Raw genomic sequence first — 18,259 nt, 5'->3', positions numbered from 1 at the left:
GATTCTGAAAGAATTATTCATTTGGAAGGTACAGTGGTCTTATCTGAGGGCGTTCCGAATGAATGAATTGATACAGTTTTGCTGAACAGAAATTCATAAACCAATTACATATTAAGGTAAAATAAATTCTTTTCAAATTTATTTCTGTAATGTCGACTGAAATTTAATTAAATCATAATTAGCTTTTTTCTCTAAAATAAAATGACATCTAATAGTACATAGATTTTCGTTATGTATTCTTTACATTGAAATAAATAAAAACGTTTAAACGCAGATTCGTTGTGATTCGCTAAAATCGTAAAATTTGCCGTAAGGCCTATGCTTACCCGTGTTATTAGATTTACAGCTGGATTTAGGAAAACCCTTGTAATACTTAAGAGAGTTTGTTTTCGGTATTATTAAAACAAAGTGTTAAGGAAAATTTGGGACTAATTCAAAAAGTAAACATTGTTTTTCAAATATTTGTTTACTATTTTTAATCTTCTAAATAGAAAACAAAGTCGTGTTACTTACACCACTTTTAATTCAAGATTGGCTGGACCGATGTTAGTTATGTCTTTTTTTGTGGATTCTTCTCCACTCCGAATAGCAAAATATTGGATAATTTATCGAATAACAATAAATTAATTAATTAATTTTACGAATGCCAACAGCACGTGGTGCCATCTGTTGATGAAATAAGAAAGTCAAAGTCTATCAAAAAAACTGCAAATATGTCACGAAAGGGAGCGATATGGCGGTTTTTGGCATCCAAACCTCTAATACCAACAAATAAAACATTTCTGTATTTGCAAAAAAAAATGCTTAATTTAGTTTAACTAAGGTTAACACGATAATATTAGACTGTTAGGTGGAACGAAGTGCGCCGAGATACTTTTTATTGTACATTTATTTATTTATTAATACAGTTGACATAATTAAATTAAAAGGAGGGCAACTGGCGGTTTATCGCTTTCGAGAGATCTCTTCCTGCCTGGAAGTGATCGACCAATGTGAGAAAAAAAAGCGCAAGAAGTTCAAAAATACATTAGACATATAGTTATTTAAGGTGATATCAGACGGTTCATTTTTTGTTCATTTTCACCTTTCATTCGGTACATTTCACTCGAAATGAAATGTCTGAACAAAAAATGAAACACGAGTGCCGAATTAAATCATTAGTGAACCGATCCAACAGTGTTGGATATTGGCATTCAGTATCTTTCATTCCCACTCCGAATGAACGAGAAATGAACGGTCTGAACTCTGAGAGAACGTTCATTCGGATTCGACCATTTTGTTGCGAGTCCTGTAGCCAACGGACATCACGTTGTCGACGAAGTTATAACTTTTTTTTTTTTACTTTCATCCATTCGAAGATGATTACAATATGAATCAGGATCTTCATCGGCTAGTTCTCTCAACAATGTATTGGAAGCTCCTAATAAATTTCTTCTTTCAATCCATGGTCGCACCCACCACCGTCGACGTTTTCTTTGCTTCTTTTTTGTCAACTCTTTGATTAAATGATCACAAATTAAACTAATTCCAAGACGTACGACTTCATTCGATGACATATTTAAAAAAAAGAACAATGAATGTTCATTTCTGTATCATTTCGTCTAAGCCGTGTGAACATAGAATGAAAAAAAATGAAGCATTCACTCGAGTGAACAATCATTCGAGTGAACCGTCTGATATCACCTTTAGACAAAGCGAATGCAACAAAATAAAAGCAATTAATACATAATAATATGTAAACAGTGAACAGGATAATATTAAAAAATATATTTATATAAAGGAACTACTTATAATAAATGAATTTCTGAAAAGAAAATAAAGGTAAGAAGACGGATCGGCGATAATGGGGTGGTTTAATTATGTTATCCCTCATTGTTTTCATAAATCTGTGCGTAAGACAAAGTATAATACAACGCAGAACCGACACCCCATTCGTCTCAGTCCGAGGGCTGCCTTACAGAGATTTATGAGCTACCTGTACACTTTTATCCTTTTAATACAAAGACTAATTTAATACAGATGTGACAATGTGGAAAATTTTAAATTGTTTTTTTCTGATCTTCTTCAACTTTGTGAAATGTTTTTACAATTTAGTATCAAATCAAAACTTATTGAGTAAAAAACTACTTTATACATAATTAAAAGTGAATAAAATAACTATTTAAAAGTATAATTTTTCATTGTAATATAACTGCGCTACTTGGTTGGATATAGATATCACATAATCATTAGAAAATATATCAATAATGGCTGGTTTTGAAAAAAAAATCTTTTATCGATTCACTCTTACTCATACGGACATTCTATATTCAAAAATTCAGTGTTCAGCCCTGCGATTCTGTAACTCACTTCACGAACTCACACAGCGGTTTTCGCATCGGCGGTCGCTCTCAAATCAGTCGTGAAGCAGTCATTTTATGATTTGGCATTCTGATAAACAATAAAGTACAAGCTCCCACCTTTTCAGAATGCCAAATCATAAAATGACTGCTTCACGACTGATTTGAGAGAGACCGCCGATGCGAAAACCGCTGTGTGAGTTCGTGAAGTGAGTTACAGAATCGCAGGGCAGTAGTATAAGGGACATTTTTTTTAAATTTCGAACTATATTTACGGTATACGTAAACAAAATCAAAGTTAATAATTCTATACTGTATATTGTCTAATCTATGTCGGGTCCCAGGTGCGGTGAATCAGGCCGGTATCGTTTACTTAATAACTTGGTACCGCAGCTTACCAACACCGCACTTTACAACCGCTTTAATGGTCTTACTTACTTCGCTCTAACTTAATAATGCATCTGCGATACTCTGCTTTGACATAGAGTTGACGTCGACAGTCGTATTATTAAGTTCATTCCTTTTTCGATAATGCTGAGAGCACCATATTGATTTCTGGTCTTTATGTATAAAATATTTATGTAAATCAAATAGAACCTAAGAACAGAGTATCTTCTCCTCGTGTTATTGGCCACTTTCTTATATTAAATATCCCTTTTAGTTAATTAGGTTATTTAAGATTCCTTATTAGTTTTAAATTAGACTAGATCGTAATGTTAAATTGTCTCTTTTTGCAGAGGTAATTAAAAAACAACTTTTGGTAGACATAAAAAAACCAAAAATTACAGATAAGTGAAGCCAGTTTACAACTTATTAGAACTGAAATCAAATAATAATTAGTTTATTCGTGTAGATAACTGTGTACACTCAACGATATTAAACAAAATTGGAAAGTTCGAAATTTAAATTTAGTACCAGTTCCAAAATCAAGCCAATCAACTCTCCACCACTTTTTACCCTGTACAGTCCGTAACTCTAATATATTATTCTAACTCTATTTCTTGTTATAGGATCTACAATCAGAAATCGAAACTCACCGCGATGTGTACGCATCGCTCACCGGAACCGGAAGACGACTCCTGGGATCCTTATCTTCCCAGGAGGACGCTGTCATGCTGCAGAGAAGGCTGGATGAGATGAACCAGAGATGGCATCACTTAAAAGCGAAGAGTATGGCTATCAGGTAAGCAATTAATTTTTTTAGGAGTCAAAGATTGATTTATCACTTTTTTTAATTTAACAATTTCCGGTTGATTTATTAAAGATTTGCCACCAAGCTTATTTACGTAAGTATAAAAAAATCTGGACTATACACTCCTGACATGCAAAATTATTTGCATTCACTATTAAATTAGTGTAATAATAAAAAATATTCTTGCATATACATTATTAGAAACTCCAAAGAGTTTGGAGCAAGATGTATCACTACCAATAATATATAAATATATATAATACTAGCTGACCCGGCAAACGTCGTTTTGCCATGTGTATTATTCCTAGGAAACATTTTTTTAGTTCAATAAAAAACACTATGTACGATAATAAATAATAGGGGTTACTCGTAGAGAGGTGAAAATTAAGGGTTGTATCTATTTTTGTATGCTGTATCATTAAAAAAAATTCTAAAAAATAAAAATTTTGGGGTGGGACCACCCTTAACATTTAGGGGGATGAAAAATAAAAGTTGCTCGGTTCTCAGACTTACTGAATATGCATAAAAAAATTCATAAGAATCGAAACATTGTGACACGAGAATTTTATATCTTAGAATATTCCTCTTAAGCTTTTGCCGTTTCTTTTTGTTAATACAGGTCAAAAATGTATTTTTGTTCACCATAGTTGAGGCATTCCTTCGAGAATATTCTGTCCTAAATGCTAAAGTTAAAGCCGGTACTAGGAATTAAATCACCTGTATAGTCGATAGCGACTCTAATTCCGGCCTCGTCCGCGCAGTAGCTGTCAATTATACCTAACACGGTTAGTTGTGGAGTACCCTACAGCGCGCAGATTGCATTACACTCATAACGACGCCATCTTTCTATTAATATTCTAACTAGAAAGTGTTTTGTGCCAATTAGTACTACAGTAGATATGTACTTTCCAAGTATTAGATCAATAAAATGTAATTTTTCAAATAAATAGGTTTAGATTGTGATTGTGTGTGTTACATCAGCAACAATACCGCTAAAAAATCTTCCAGCAGTCAAAAGCCATGTATTGAGAAGTGACATTTGTTTCTCTATATAACTTATTTTTTTAAATTTTTATCCTTGTAAGTTAAAAAGTATAGTTTTTATAGACTGTGACCAGTAAGTCTAGAGACGTGATTCTCCACCCTGAAATCGTGCGTTGGAACCCCAGTCTACCAATGAAATATTCCATTAGTATAGTAACTGGTCATATGATACCGGAAAGAATTCTGATACAACCACCATGTCCAATACCCACAACTCGACACCGTTTTTCAGGCATAGATCTACTAACTTTCCTTTAAAATTCCTATTTTCGCTACTGGTGAACGTAAAACGGTGGCGCTACAACCTCTTTACGTCTGGGCGTCTGTTTTATTATCATTTTTTGAATATATTATATAAAAGGCAAGTAGGTGATCAGCCGCCGACTTTTTGGGTCTAAGACATGTCGGTTTCCTCACGATGTTTTCCTTCACCGTTCGAGCGATTGTTAAATGCACACATGGAAAGTCCATTGGTGCACAACCGGGAATCGAACCTACGACCTCAGGGATGAGAGTCGCACGCTGAAGCCACTAGGCCAACACTGCTCACTGGTCTTATACAGAACATAAAAAGTAAATACATATCCAACAAGAACTAATCGTATTATATAACTCGTCAATGTTCTATGCATTGGTGCATAATATTATGATAAATTTGAACAGTAGTGTTATGCAAATGAAGATTGATTGACGGATCTGTTGCAATTCATTAAGATTAGGCAGTGTACACAGTCGGCACATAATAGATTCAATTACTGTCTCACCTTGTCTGTGAGGAGATTTTAGGAATGCTTTCAAGCAATTTAGTACATTTTCTTGTATATAGATGAATCGTTAACTTAATAGTTTCACCCGCTATTATTTCGGTTGTAGCGTGATGTTTAAAGCTTGGACCATTCGATACAAATATTTTTAAATTGAACTATTATAAGTTATGGTAATTATAATCCGTGACATGAGACATGTTTTTTTAAAGAACAGGGGGCGAAGGGCAGGAGTCTCCTCTGATGTTAAGTGATACCGCAGCCCATGGACACTTTCAATGCCAGAGGGCTCGTGAGTGCGTTGCCGGCCTTATAAGAATTGGTACGCTCTTTTCTTGAAGGACCCTAAGTCAAATCGGTTTGAAAATAGTTTAGTTCAGCGCTCGGTAGTGGAACGACGGACGTCGAGGATGATATTTTCGTAATTTCGTATTCTGCCTCGACGTCCGATCATGAAACGCAGCTGCTATTAATTCGAACCACTTCTCTGACATCTCATTGATACCAACAAACAATATTAATTTTGCTCACTATTCTTTGGAATTAGTACTTTTTACTTTTATTTAAATGATACCTATTAAATGTATGAACTCAATAAGTGTCTTATTAAAAATGTGTTTGCCACGTGCCTCGTTAGCACGAACTTAAGCTTTGACAGTTTTGTTGCCAAGCACTACTGGTATTCACCAAATCATTTCACCAACTTCAATATATATAATAATGTTTCTAGAAACAAAATAACCACGAAAAGCCACGTAACGTTGTTTCCGTGAAACTGAAAAGGTTATGAAAATGGGCGACCTAGTTGTAGCAGCTTTAAGGATACCTTTTGTTCTACATTTCTTACAAAGGCACTTCGCGTTTTAAATGTTTAGTATATAGGTTTAATAAGTTTGTCCAATTACTGTCAATCTATTTGAACTCTAATAGGAATCAATCGTTTTTGCGTCGAAATATTCAATAAGAAACGTCTAATGTCCTGTAAACTAACGCTTATCACCGTGTGTATATACTTTTGTGTGGGCAAACTGTCCCTGTTTTTTAAATGAGTGTTAAATAGTTTTGGAGGCAACCCTATACTGTACCCACTTGGCTGTACATTATACATTTAAAACAATGTTCCTGCAGTCAGGGAACAGTCACAGACCGCTAACCGCAACGGAGCGTTACTTAGATTTCTATTAATTAACACTTTTTGCGCACAATTAAATACTACAATAAACTTGAAAAACATGGTGCAACTGGTGGTCTTACCGTTACTAAGCAATCTCTTCCAGGCAACCCTAGACAATACATAATATCTTTCTATTGCACTCAACTCGTAATGCAAAATTCAAAAGTCATTTATTCATATAGGTAACAAAATGTACACTTATGAACGTCAAAAAATAAATATATATGAAATGCTTCTAATTTAACACTTACTGCCAGTTCTCAAATCAAGGGTGTAGAACGGAAGAAAAGAACTGGCAATAAACTCTCCGCCACTCTTTTTAATAATAATACTTAATATAGAATATAATTAATGTGTTTCGTATATATAGCTGATCAGCCTTCAGCTCTTCTTCTTCATGCTGGTTTATTTCACCATACAAGCGAGTGTTATATCCGCACATACAGAAAGCCTACTATGCTACGACCTAAGGGAATCAATTTTGATATATATATGATATATATGATTATATATATATATATATGTACACTTATGTCTGGAATAATATTTAAAATACACATGCAAAACCTACCTATAGTTACACAAAAATGACAAATGACGCTAGTCGCTGGGATAAATCGTCCAATTTGAGTCTTGATTAAAAAACTTTACAAATTGGTCGCCGGACCTTTTCTTTCGTAATATATATTATCACTATTAATTAATTTATATTTCTGTTCTAATAAAGATAAATATGTTGTTAGAACGACTAGGGTAAAACGTTTTTTTTATATAAAAAAGTTGGGCAAACGAGGCTATGGCAGGATTAAAGAGGAAGGAAACCATCGTGAGGAAACCGGCTTGCTTTAGGCGCAAAAAGTTGACGTGTGACAAACACTTATGGGCAAACATAACAAGAATGAAAAAAATAATAATTTCAAAGTGTAAGGGGCAACTATGGATATTCAGACCTAGCTCGTTAATTTAGAATGCCTGATCGGGATTCAGATTTTGGCTAAAACGTGTTCTTCTGGGGCAAATGGGGTGACGGGATGCCTTGTGAATCTAGAGGGAACACGAAATTTAAATTTAGTCAAGGCTAATCAACCTTCTCAATTAATCAATTAATTGTATACGGTTTTCCAATGAGAACATCCTATTTAAACGCATACACTCCTCCGGTGCGACTGCCTCATGATGGAGGGTTATCCTCGCTACTGTGCATACCCACTAAAACCCCACGGCACCACCAGCAATCGCCCAAAGTAACGGTAACAGTGTAGCCTTGTCGGAATCCCGCCACGTGATCAGCCGTTGAAATCCCGGCCCCCTATGGCCATGAATGATGTGGAATGGACCTTGGTAATACTCACATCGGCCAATTCGCACCAGTTAATAGAGCTGCGGAAGGATAGGTGCAATGCTTGCAACGATGTGTCAGCATTCCTTAACATCTTAAAGTGCTCAAACCTAGTCTTGTATGTTGGAAACTTTTTTAGATTTTCCGCTGGAAATAGATGTCAGATGGAGTATTTGTAATTTAAGTTGAAATAGCATCATAAACATTTTTACAGCCACTTATCTGTGGCAGACACATTTCGCAGTGATATATGTATCTATTATCGCGCTATTACGTGTTTTATTCGTTTTATATTGCGTATAAAATTGTGTAGCGTGGTCCTACTGAAGGCGATTTGCTACGACACGTTCTTTACGAATCATACATTTATGAATCATTGAGGATGTGTCAAAAAATTGCCGATAAATGAATTCTTTTTCATCCCCGAAAGTATGTTATCTTAATACTATTTACTTCCCATCGAGACCACCACGAAATCGAAATTCGGCACTGCATTTTTATTAACAAAATAGTTTCACAATATATTAAAACAACCGAGGAAATTCTGCCTTTTTCAGAATCTTGCAGAGTTTGCTTAGTGTTACATAAATAAGGTAAACCCCGCATTTTAGTATATGGGAGCACGGCTCTGCGCACGGCCATCCTTTCTCGAAGCCGCTCGGGCCATTTTCAACCCCTATAACTTCGTTACGGATAAAGCTAGAAGTCTAAATTTTATCACTATAAGATGTTGTTAGGTTAGCTTATTACGTAATAACTAAGACAGACGGTGCCTTAAGTAGGAATTTAATAAATTAATCGACTTATTACATGGAAGTCACAACTTTTCACGGTAGAAAAATTGTAAAAAAAAAGACTATTAAACTGGCAGGGCAACAAATAATTCAAATTTAAAGTTGCTATCACTGCGACCACACATTATCCGATGTATGCAAACTTCGTCGTAAAATATTTACTGATTTGATAGTGGAATAAAAGTGTCATTATCACTTTATTGTCACTTTTATAGGCGCGAGAACATGTTTATATGGTAGAATATTACTTGAAAGTACTATTTTTATATCTCTGCAATATTTACCCGTAATAGTTGTGTTATTTTGATTATTGATACATAATTTTATTTAATTTATTTGTTATATATAGAGTTGTACATGCTTGGAGTATCCTATTGAAAAATTAGTGTTGCTGGTGACAGCAACTTAACCCTGAGTAGGGCTCATATTTGATTAAAATAATTGTGTTTTATGTTTAAATTAATAAAAAAATGATTTAATTATTTTTTTTTTTTTCAATCAAATATTATTTTTAACTAAGCCAATATTTTATTAAGTTGGTAGTTATAAGTTTTTTTTTCAATTTGATATCAACTTACTTGTACATATTTCATATAATTTACAAATACTTATGTGAGATCTTTAGCTAATTTGTTACATATGTACAGAGATACACTTTTTGCTGACCTCTTGGTTACAGTCTAATAGTCAAAAAAGTCACAGAATAAAGGAACATTAAAATTAGCTAATACATGTAAATTAAACATGTGTAATGGTTGATAATCTGGTGTAGCACGAATATTGTCGGCGCGTGTTTGCTGCGGTCGACTAAGGCCTCTTTGCTTCTAGGGTTGTCACATTAAAGTATCACTCATAAAGGTAGAACAAATTAGTCCTACTACTCCGCTGGCTGACTCCGAAACTAAAGAATAATAAGGGGGCAAACGACGCCCAAAGAGGGCTGTCACCGCAGCCCATGGACACATTTTAGTGGGTTCGTAGCCATCCTTTGAGGGAGAAGTACGCTCTAACTTTGAATTTAATTAGTGTATAATTAATTTAAATTGTACATTATTGCGTTTAAAATATGTATTTTCAAGCATTGTAGTAACAATATATTATATATAATGATAAATGGTTTGTGACAACCCTATCGTCACCCCTGTTGACGGTACTCAGCGGTGGACCTTTGATGGATTCCCGTACGCGGAGTGAAATAACTTAAACGGAATTTTCACTTTTAAATTTTTCCTTTGTGCCAGCAAAAACTCGCAGCGATACGAACAATATTAGGTAAATTTGTGGTTCACCTCATACATTGAGTAATACGGGGGAAATTATTATACAATGCGTTATACATATTTATTTAGAACTAGCTGGCCTGGCGAACATCGTACCGCCTAACAGTCGATTCTTTATTTTTTTTAAATACTTATTCTGCTATTCGGGATACCGGTCTAGCTAGTAAGATAAAAAAAAGAAAGTTGATAAAACAACAAATACATTATGTCAAAAAATTAAAATTTAACCCCTCCACTAACATTTGAACTTTATGATATGGTATTAAAGTTCAAATTGACTTTTAAGTATTATTACGAATATTTTGTATGGGAATATAGAAAAGTGTTGTTTTTAGACTTTACACTCAATTTTTTTAAATTTTTCTCTCCGTAAGAACCATCGTCGTACTTCAAGGAATATTATAAAAAAAATCAGACAAATCGGTCAAGCCGTTTTCATGTTATGTCGTGACAACGGAAAACGGGTTTCATTTTTATATATAAGATTAAAAAAAACAAACGTGTGGCACTCGGGGACTGCCGCATAGTATTTTTATCAATTTATGTAATTATAATTATTTATTTATTCAGTTTTTTTTTCTCTGATATTAATTCAATCCACCTCTCTACCAGACGCAGACTAACGTATTTAACTACTATTAATCAAGTCTCAAAATCGTTTTATCGCACAATAACCAAGAATTAAGACAATAGACAGAAGTCGACAATGACAATCAGTAATGACAGCTTAAAAATGGTGGCCATTTAAAGAAGTTAATTGAAATAGTTTATTATATTGTACATGACAAGGGTTTTTAAATTGAACATGCTACAATAAATTTAAAACAAAGAAACGTTTTCATCCTAACTCTCCAATAACGTTTTATTTCAATCCGTTCCTAGGTTTTCCCGGCTGGCTCTTAATTTCCTTAATTTCCTCGTCGCGAGCTGCACTTAATTCCATAATTAAGAAGAGAAATCCATTGTAATAAGATACATTCCACTTTACGTCTTCAAAGTTTAAAGTGTAAGAATAAAATTCTTAGCAAATGTTGAGATTAATTGTCCAGTGTGGTGCTGTGTTGTCGATGTTTTTGTCGATGTTTTTGTCGTACAAATATTTAAAAAAAATATGGTTACATAGCTTTTTATTTGTTACATCTGGACAGACAGTGGCATCACACTAAAGAATACACTTCCTTTAATAATAATTGATACCAGATCAATTATTATTAAGTAAACTCACATAAAGAGGCGTTAGAACGTTAATCAGTCATGACTTTAGTTTTAAGAGCTGTGAAACCATTTTTCTTACATTGTTTGACATATTGTCAGTTCACAACACGAGATTGAATTAGAATTAGAAAATAATGGCTGTATCATTTCTTAAAATTATTATTAATAAGTATTAAATTACAAATCAAACTTACTATTCAATGCGACTGCGACTATCGTGTAAGTTAATATAAAATAAGTATGGAAACGTCTGAAATAATATCGATAAACGACCAACACTAACTTTATCTTAAGTCTCAGGCTTACCATACAAAGTAGGCGAGCGTTGGCCAAATTTCCACAATTGTAGTCATCTTGGCTTTATATTGTAGCCAACTTTCTGAATTATAGTTGTTCGGGGTGCCGCGTCGTAGTAATGGAATATATCTTTGGGATTTAACATGCAAGTTACGGGTAAAAAAATATTGAAAATAATTGCGATATTTGTTCAAAAAAATTATTTACCATGTATATAAACGTGTGCTTTGATGCTAAGCGTTTGTTACTATATGTTAAGTAAAGCATGGCGTAATGGTGAACCAAATAATTTAAAGATTAGAAAGGTTCATGGAGAATTTCTCAACAGTTATTCTGTTCTGTCTTCCCGCCCTTGATTTGGGAACTGGCAATAAAAGTAAATTTAGTTCTTTTTTTTATTATTATTCATACTTACACACCTATGTACACTTGTTTATTACCAATTTATAAGATACTCTTTGACTCCTTATAACATCTAGACCAATATTGAAATCACCGTATTACAGATGTGTGTTCAGCTTTTGTGATAACAAACGTTCAATTGTCTCCAGAAACCGCCTTGAGAGCAACGCAGAACACTGGTCAGCACTTCTGTTATCGCTGCGGGAGCTGACAGAATGGGTGATAAGGAAGGAGACGGAACTTAACGCTCTAGCTCCACCGAGGGGTGATCTTACAGCACTTATAAAACAACAAGTGAGTTTCCTGTATTGTTTCTGTTTTAATTTTCTATTTAGTTATTTTTAATTATTATTAGTAAAGGTAGGTAACTAATATTGTAAATACTGTATATTTTTTTGTTGGGAATTAATGTCAAATCTACGTAAAATTAATTTAAAATTATATGACTTTTGTTTTAGATAATATTGTATATTATTTATAAGTTTTGTTTGTTAAGTCTATTTTAAATAAATATAATGTCTAGGTGTTATCCAAAGACTATATAAACTCTACCTAATATAAAAAAATACTAATTCATTAATGGAATTACTTTATATTTTAGGTATTTGTATATCAATTACCTATTACGTCTAAAGTTTGTGTATAATTTATGCAAAAAGAGTTAAAATAATGAAAAGTGTTATAGAAAATGTATGAGTGAGATGATGTGGCGTATAATCGCGTTAAATCAGCTGACCAAATAGCCACCATTTTGGTCAAGAGTTCACCACAAAATGGCCGTGTCAGCTTAATTGTCCCACGGAAATGTGCATTTAGATTTATTGTAATTATTCATATATTCGCAAAATTCTATTCGTAGTTTTAAATTATGAAAATGTGTGAATAGATCTCATTGCAAAGTCCATTCAATTCAACAGCTAACTCTTGTATTTATTCTGAACTACCAAGTTTTAAAATAATAACTAATTTATGTCTCGCATTTAATATACTAGAATATCTCAGACTAAGCAGTTAGTGTCGATATAGATCATAATTTATCATCATTGCCACAATTTATAGCGTTCGCGCTATTCAGCCAACTAATAACGCGTTCTTTATCGACATTTTTGAGATAGTTGCATCACTAGTAGCTGCCAACTATGAGGAAATGATCGATAAATTATAAATATTTCACTTGCTGTTTAGCAATTAAATTGTATATCTCAGTAATATAATGTTAGAAAGAAATTCGCCTATAATTGAGACTTTTGGCACCCACTTTTTTCCCTTTTGGGTGGAAATGCCTCAAAGGCAAGGTACTGTCGATTAGGCCAGATTGTTATAATTAAATCTTATTTCAGGACGATCACCGTGCATTCAGGCGACAGTTAGAAGACAAACGACCTGTGGTGGAGAGTAATCTCCTCAGCGGAAGGCAGTATGTGGCTAACGAACCACCATTGTCAGACACAAGTGACACGGAAGGTGAGCCTTTGAGAATGCTTTTCTTACACACAGAATCTTTTTTCATTTGTTTATTCCAGCTAGTATTAAAACAGAGCAGTGATGACCTAGTAGCTTCAGCGTGCGACTCTCATCCCTCAGGTCGTAGGTTCGATCCGCGGCTATACCAATAGACTTTCTTTCTATGTTTAACATTCGCTCGAACGGTGAAGGAAAACATCGTGAGGAAACCAGCTTGCCTTATACGGAAAACGACGACGGCGTGTCGGGCACAGGAAGCTGATCACTTACTTGCCAATTAGATTAACAAATGACCATGAAACATATACAGAAATCTGAGGCCCAGACCTAAAAAGGTTCTAGCGCCACTGATTTATTTTTTATTTATTTATTAAAACAAATATACTTTAAAAAACGTCCAATATTTAAATTCAGGCAACGCTCTTGCGAGCCTTTTTGCCAGTGTGGGCGTCACGTCACTCCACTCCTGTTCTATTCCTGCGCGAAACACACGACACAATCCGTCATTAAAGTTAACAACCGAATGAAATGCCATGGTATCGTCTTTTGTTTTACCTATTTTTGTGGTAAAATTAATCTACTAGGTCAAGTCGTATTTACCAATATGCGTGGACACGAAACGATTCAATTACGGACCGTGATTGGTTCTCCGTCACACGGAATTCACAATCACCGCTCAACTTGTTAATGGCTGTATTTTGTTCAAATTTGTTTTACGATTTACATACTACCATTTATTTGTTTCTATCAAATGTATTTAATAATTTATTCTAAGCATGTATAGAAATATACTTTCTGATATATTGCCATATTTAATATTGGTACTTCTCATTCTCTTATTTATTCTTATTTTTGTATTTACTATGTACTTTTACAAATCTTCCAAGACTTCTTTACACTGCTAATTTTTATTATTATTATTTTTTCTACTATTATTATTACATTCTTGTTCTTTATTTGTGTCTGATGCAGGCGCAATCTAACTGTTGTGTTCTCTGGAAATATGACCAGCTGCATAATGCTGAGCTAGAGTTACAACCACAACACACACACATTAAACACTTAAAATGGACCGTATTCCTTTTTTTTCATTCCTTTATTTTTTTGTTATTTTTATTTTTTGATTATTATTATTTTGTGCGTTTCTGTGTGTGTGTGTTTCGTTAATTGTTATGTCTGACTGTATGTCTGTCTCTTGCATAGGAAAAATATTCTAGTACTGTAACAGCCATTGATATACAAAAAACCCAAGATGCACACTCAACGTCAAAAAAACGTCCTCAAAAAATGAGCGCAACATTCTAAATTGTGCGCTCATTTCAAATAGTCTCGCGTCTACAAGTGGAGTCGATGTTATTTATTTGTGTTTTTTTTTATAAATAAATTTATGTACTCTTGAACTTTTTTGTGTGTAGTTTTTGACAAATATATTTACGCTATATAAAGTGTAGGTCAGGAGGTAGCCAATTTAATTTTTATTTTAATTTAAAGAAAAAACTTTTTAACCGGATTAAAGTTATGTATTATTATAAATTTACAACTATTTAACATCCAACACCTTTTGTCTTCAGTCACCGTGACCACTCACGCTGTAAAGCACCCGAAAAATCGGATAAATTTAAAATTATGTTAAATAGTTGTAAATAAAAAAGTCATGTTCGACTCCACTCAATACCTTGTCCTACCGACCACGGTCGGTCGTAAAATTTTATTGCTTTAAGTACGTATACACTGCGTTGTAATAACAACTTTAAGCAATTCGCGTAAGGTTGATTTTGCAATAATATATGCTTGTAACATATACTGTTATGGACAGAAATAGTGTTTCGGGACACTTTCGAGCGTTACTTTTATATGAGACTGTGCATCTTGGGTTTTTTGTATATCAATGGTAACAGCTAACAAATTCGGTAGATATAATGATGGTAAAAATCCCATAAAAAAATAACTCGTAATGAATTTTACCTCAACCTACATTTAAGGGTTCATCTGTTTAATGAAGGAGGCCTTTTCAGCGGGATTTCAAAATTCTTCAGAAACACGTTGAATGAAATCCTTGTATGCGGTGGTCATTTGAAAAGCTAAGATACTATAGGTTAATGAACTTTGGTTATACATAAATAGAAATTTTTAAATTTCGAATATGACCGTGTGGAAGGTCAATTACCAAATAAAATATGTAATTAGAAATGCGACAATTGTAATGTAGTTTTCTAATTTTATTTTAACAAAATAAAATATTTTTTTTTTTATAAAATATGAAAACCCTCTTTCAAGATGAATGCCTCCACCAATAAGGACCAGAAGAAAGGGTTTTAGACATTATAAGTAATTATATAGAACTGCTTTCGTAAGTGAGCACGCTTTAAATATTCTTTTAACGGATTAATTAAAATTTTGTAACTGCTCTAAATTAAAAATTAATTATTTTCCTCTTCACAGCGAGCCGTGAGAGTGAAGGTGACTCTCGCGGATACCGATCTGCAGAGGAACAGGCTCGGGAGCTGGCCAGGTCCATCCGGCGTGAGGTCGCCAAGTTAGCTGACAAGTGGAACTCGCTTGTTGACCGAAGTGATGCCTGGGGCCACCGTCTTGATGATGCTGTACAGGTAATGTGAAGATTTTTTGTATTAAATCCGACCTTTCATTAAAATATAGTTGTATCTGTGTGAAATAATGTGTGTGTCAACTTCGTAAAGAAAAAAAAAGATTTTGTGGGTAGATGTTCACGTTTTATTCGTTCATGTTCACGTTCACAGATTGTTAGAATTGAATTAGTAAATTGTTTTTAAAAGTTAATTTCAGCGCCATCTACCGGTGTTGTTTGTAATGATTAAAAACGTCGATAATATCGTTACTTAAAGCTTCTTCAGAGTATAATAGATGTCAGTCTGAAGCATTTAATTATTGTAAATTGTTTTATTTAAATATAATATAACATAACAACTGTATATAATATACTGTATTGGAGAGTATTTAAATATTATTTTGCCGTAAAAATTTGACGTTTGGTGGCGCTTTCAAGAAATATAAAGACTCATTTATTGGTGTTCTAAAAAACTCTTTTGTAATACTTATTTAGATCTTTGGACCGGATATCCTCTATTGATTGAAATTATTCATCTAAAATCTTCGTGGATATGCATGGCCATGCACAAAGTTTAAGCTTCAAAGATTAAGTGCACAGATGATAACACTATTTGTCTTTTCTCCAATCACTATTAATAAAATATTATTACGATACTAATTTATATCACGTGAACTATATGAATATACTAAAACTTATATAATAAATTTTAATGAGCAGGCCTTATAACATGATTTTACACATTAATGAAAAAATCTTTACTACAATTAATATAATTAGTAAATCCGGACGAATTCGAATTCTGTTTTTGAGTCTGTCGGAGCTGTTAAGAAAAGCGCGCACTAATTCTTAAAAGGTCGGCAACGCAAGTGAACCTTCTGGAAATGTGAGCGTCCACGGTCGGGGAAGTATCACTTAACATGAAGTGAGCATCCTGCCCATTTGCCCCATGTAATATAAAAAAGTAGCATTTCATTTCCGTATAATTGTCACTCAGATTATGATTTTCTAAAATTGTAGTGGTGTACTTGTATTGTTATTTTTGGCTGCCTTTGTCTCAATATGAAATTCACACACAGATTCCACTCCATTTACAACTTTTCTTTACCAGCCTTCATCGTCTTGCCCAAAACTATCAGCCCCAAATCTCAGGCATATTAGAAAAGTGAGCTAACAATAGTATGGAGGCGCCTCCATGAGCCACAAGGCATAAACTAATTTCCCATAGGTGACTTATTCTATGACATGAAGTATGGACGATTAATATCTATAGCCGAGATGTGATCACGCCCGACCCGACCTGAATATCTCGTGCTCAATAAGCCTGATCTATCCTTTATACTAACTGGAAGTGCTTTATTAATAATTATTTTAGTTATAATTATTTGTTTAAAGACAAATTTAATTCTAATAAATTACTGGCTAAATTACTTAGCTCCAAAATCTTGATGCCGTGTGTCAGGCACAAAAGATCATCTACTTGCCTATTAGAAAAAAAACAAATGATTACGAAAAATCAGAAATCTGAGGTCCAGACCTAAAAAGCACTGCTGTTTTTGATGTTAATTGAGATTGTATGCAATTGGTAAGATATAACGAAACTTAACACGAACTGTACCGTATGTCAAAATACATATTTGACGTATGAGAGTGTTACCCTAAGTACCTATAAATAAATAATATTCTGAAATGCCATTGACAAAGGGAAATGAAAGGGTACCATAAAGGTGACCTTTGACTCTTAGAGCTGTCATAATACATCAGCTTTACAGAATATATTACAAAATATAGAACTTAGGTACAAAATTTCTGCATTCGTTATATTGTTTTATTTTTCACGAAAATAAAACAAACAAAAAATAAAAAAGGCAGTTTTTGCCGCGCACCACCACTTTGTGGAACCAGCTGCCCACTGAAGTATTTCCGAACCAATTCGACTTAGGGTTTTATTTTTCACGAAAATAAAACAAACAAAAAATAAAAAAGGCAGTTTTTGCCGCGCACCACCACTTTGTGGAACCAGCTGCCCACTGAAGTATTTCCGAACCAATTCGACTTAGGGTCCTTCAAGAAAAGAGCGTACCAATTCTTGAAAGGCCGGCAACGCACTCGCGAGCCCTCTGGCATTGAGAGTGTCCATGGGCGGCGGTATCACTTAACATCAGGTGAGCCTCCTGCCCGTTTGCCCCCTGTTCTATAAAAAAAAAAAAGGTCGGCCTTCTCTGCTTGATACCATATAGGGCTTAAGATCCCATTTTTACGATGTTTTTTTGGAAAATTGCATACATAGAAAATCTTTAGTTTTTGACGTGTAAAATTTTCAAGGTATATAAAATTGATAAATAGTATAGTGTTCCGTCTATATCGT

General features: G+C 33.9%; 1 protein-coding gene across 8 annotated transcripts in view; it reads left to right on the top strand.

Moving 5' to 3' along the window:
- Positions 1–18,259, top strand: part of LOC125053671 (dystrophin, isoforms A/C/F/G/H-like) — a 358,079-nt gene that overhangs the window by 279,500 nt on the left and 60,320 nt on the right. For all 8 annotated transcript variants that reach the window (XM_047655156.1, XM_047655161.1, XM_047655155.1 and 5 more), the window contains 4 exons: positions 3,350–3,522; positions 11,990–12,134; positions 13,181–13,304; positions 15,747–15,913. In XM_047655156.1, coding sequence (XP_047511112.1) covers positions 3,350–3,522; positions 11,990–12,134; positions 13,181–13,304; positions 15,747–15,913 — 609 coding nt within the window. The remainder of the gene's footprint in view (positions 1–3,349; positions 3,523–11,989; positions 12,135–13,180; positions 13,305–15,746; positions 15,914–18,259) is intronic.

This window comes from Pieris napi, chromosome 11, assembly GCF_905475465.1.
Source record: "Pieris napi chromosome 11, ilPieNapi1.2, whole genome shotgun sequence".
Taxonomy (NCBI): domain Eukaryota; kingdom Metazoa; phylum Arthropoda; class Insecta; order Lepidoptera; family Pieridae; genus Pieris; species Pieris napi.
This window is presented reverse-complemented; position numbering and strand designations above follow the sequence as displayed.